The sequence below is a fragment of the Topomyia yanbarensis genome, chromosome 3 (assembly GCF_030247195.1).
Source record: "Topomyia yanbarensis strain Yona2022 chromosome 3, ASM3024719v1, whole genome shotgun sequence".
NCBI classification, from domain to species: domain Eukaryota; kingdom Metazoa; phylum Arthropoda; class Insecta; order Diptera; family Culicidae; genus Topomyia; species Topomyia yanbarensis.
This window is the reverse complement of record NC_080672.1, coordinates 284299257-284302798: the sequence shown is the minus strand read 5'-3', so window position 1 is coordinate 284302798 and position 3542 is coordinate 284299257. Positions and strand designations below refer to the sequence as shown.

Below are 3542 nucleotides of genomic sequence, written 5' to 3'. Positions count from 1 at the left end.
ATACTATATTTCACTGCAAAATTTTGTAAACTATGGGAGGAACACAAAATCACTTCCGAGAGATTCGGCAGTGCTCCCACTTTCTTCTTTGTCTCTAAACTTTCAATATTTTATCAAATTTACAATATATTGAAGCATTTTCGAAAAATAAACGATCAACCCCCCCCCCCCCCCCAGAATTTTCGGATGGATCTTGGTAAAATTCTTCTACTTTTTCTCAAGGTGAAAGAAAACCTTAATAGTTCTTTATTGTTTTACTATAGGAAGAATCCCAATTTATAATTTGACTGTAATTTATGTTCATAATAAATGAAACTAAAACAATTGGCAGTGATCGAGTACATTTTAATTGCTCAAACTACCATTACGTAGCCGTCGCTGAATTGTGATTGCACATTGCTATCAGGATTATCGACTTTTAAATACATCAGATGCTTCATATATTTTGAAACCTTTTTCAACTGACTAGTTGAAATCCCATTTTTCTGTAGGTACAGCTCCGTAGTTCTCGGTATAGCTTTGATGAAGTTCACCGACAGAGTTTCTAGCTGATTGTTACTTAAATCCAGTGCGAGAAGATTTGTGACTGCTACTGTATCCATCGGTATCGCGATGCCAATTGAAGATATGTTGAGAGATAGTAGATTTTTAAGTTTGTACAGCTGATGTAAATCGAACTCAATCCCCGCGTTACTTGAAATGTCCAGCGATTTTAGTTTCGATAATTGCAATAGCTCGCTACTATTGGTCAGCTTATTATGTCCGAGTTCCAGTATTTCAAGGTTGAATTTCGCAAACGAATCGTAATGTATGGTGGAAATTTGATTGCTCGAAGCGTGTAAAGTGCGTAGTTTTGTGTTAATGGCAATTTCGGTTAGCTTGTTACCACTTACATCCAACTCCTCCAAGCTGGAATGTTTTCGTAAGAAGTCTGTATCGAGCTCCGTGAGTTGATTTGAGGAAAGGTCCAAGGAAATTATTGATTTTATATTGCTTAAGATATCAGATGGGATTAAATGGATACGATTGTGAGCTAGAGAAAGTGTAGTGAGGTTAATCAAATGCTTGAACCAGTTTGGATTAACAGTTTTTATTTGATTTTTTGATAGGTCCAGAAAAACAAGTTTTGAGCAGTGATCAAAAAAGTTGTCTGCAATTGAGGTTAAAGAATTATTTGTTATCAAAAGTCTGTTGAGCAGTGTAAGGTGGTATAGCAACCGACTCGGGAGAGTTCTGAATGTAGCATCGGAGATTTGAAGTTCTTCCAACGCAGTGAACATTACCAGCGATGAGTCAGTGAGTGTTTTCTGATACAGTGAATCAATGTGTAGTGATTTCAATGTTGAAAGATTAGCTACTAAATTTGAAATTTCGAAACTCAATTTTAATGTCGTGATTTCCGCAAGTGAGAACAAATTTTCTGCTCTTTCGGATAAAAACCTGATTCTATTTCCGTCTAGCTCAAGGTTTTGCAGTTTGAATGTTTTTTCGAAAATCTTTAAATTTAAATCGGTGAGTTTATTATGAGATAATTTCAATGTTCCCATCGACATTGAAGTGAGGAATGTGCTATCAAAAAGCTTAGTTATTGAATTGTTACTCAAATCTAGGTATACTAGTTTGGATAAATTGGAAAAGGATCCTTTTGAAATATCTTCGATGTGATTATTATTTAAAATAATTGTTTCCAGATAGGGTTGACTTTCAAATGACGAGTCTAAAATCTGCCTTAGCTTATTATCAGCCAAATTCAAGTGCAACAGTTTTAGACCTCGAAAGGTTTCAGAATCAACCCACTCTAACAAGTTATGTTCGAGGAATAAACTTGTGATACTAGAACCATAAAAAGCTCCTTCCTCAATTTCAAATATCTTATTTGAAGACAGGTCCACAGAATTTAGTTGTGATAGACCCGCAAATGTGTTAGTTCTTACAGTGGATATATAATTTCTGGACATGGTGATATGGCTCAAACTGGGGTTGCCTTTGAAGATTGTTGCTGGAATTTCCGTTAATTCGTTGTAGTCCAAATATAGCTCAGTCAAATTAGTCAAACTATCAAACAATTCGTCTTCAAGAACAAGAATTTTGTTACCGTACAGCGAGACTGAAGATACAGCAACAGTTTCTGAAAAAGTACTTGTTCTCACAATTGTAAAGTGATTATTATGAAGTTTGATATCACTACCCATCCGGCTAATGACTTCTTTTGGGACACTGCTAAGTCTGTTCTGGCTCAAATCAATACTTTGCAAATTAACCTGATCTTTGAATAGTGTCGATGGGATTCCATTTATACTATTACTACTGAGAGATATGGTTTGCAAACTTAATAAACCTCTGAACAGATGATCGTCGAGTTGCACTAGCTCGTTACCTTGTAAATTCAACTCACGTAACTCAACGAGATTAGTAAACAAACCGTTTGGCAGTCGGGTCAAAAAATTCCCGGCCATCGAAATAACTCTTATCAACGGCACTTCCTGAAATGCTCCAACGCTTACTTTCTCAATCAAATTGCTAGAAACATCCAGCTGTTCCAATGAATGAAGACCTTCAAGCGTATCATATCGCAGCTCCCGAAGAAAATTCTTGCTCAAATCTAGTGTGGTCAAATTCTCCAGAAGTCTAAACGTACCACCAACTAGTTGTTCAATTCGGTTATCACCTAGATTCAAGAACTGCAACTCCCGAGGAATCCAGAACAGTTTTCGGGGGATTTCACTGATTGAGTTTCCTTCCAGGTTGAGGCGTATCAATTCCGGACAATGTTCCAGAAGATCACCACGCAGCCGATGTAAATTATTGTCAGACAAGTTTAACTGATTTAAGTGGCTCAATCCATGAAATATTCCATCCGGTAGATCAGTGAGCAAGTTTTTCGAAAGATCCAATTCTTCTAAATGGCTATTCTCCAGAAATGCATTGCTTTGAATTGTACGTACTCTTGTGCTGGCAATATCTATAGATTTGACATCATCGAGATTACTTAATAGCTGCGAGGTTATCAAATCAATCGATGAGTTTATGAACTTAATCACGGAAGTATTTGTGTTGCTTGGCAGCTTCAATGCAACATTACGATTCTCTTTATTCAAGAGCTGAACGTCACTGAAGAGACATTCGTTATTTTGAGTAACACATTCTAAAACTTTAGCTGATGTCAACGAAGTTCGGCTTTCGGCCACTAATAATAGCGTAATAATCAATCTGTAATTAATCGTATTTTATTTCAATACAATAAAGAATAGTAACCTGCTTGTCATATATTGTCTACTTACAGAGAGGAATGTAGCATCTTTGAATCGACTGTCTTGGCTTGACTTTGACGTGAGATTGCTGCTCCGCGAAAGCGATGCGCTCAGTTATAACTTACTGATGATATAATAATGATTTGTTTTGACTGATGTTTACAAGTAGCTTGATAATACTGTGCGTTTCAGTTTAGCAGTGTTTACGAGTTTATATTTTTGTCTTTTCCATATAGAAAGGTGATGCATTCACTCTGAAAATTTACACCAAAAAACCCGCTCATTGTCTTG

General features: G+C 36.4%; 1 protein-coding gene across 1 annotated transcript; it reads right to left on the bottom strand.

Annotated features, from left to right (window-relative positions):
* Window positions 1-211: 211 nt before the first annotated feature.
* On the bottom strand, window positions 212-3341 carry LOC131691517 (protein artichoke-like). The gene is made up of 2 exons (XM_058978002.1): window positions 3282-3341; window positions 212-3210 (listed from the first exon to the last, which is right to left on the bottom strand). Exons 1-2 carry the CDS (start codon window positions 3296-3298, stop codon window positions 354-356), a joined length of 2874 nt encoding a protein of 957 aa, XP_058833985.1. The 5' UTR covers window positions 3299-3341; the 3' UTR covers window positions 212-353.
* Between the last annotated feature and the right edge of the window lie 201 nt (window positions 3342-3542).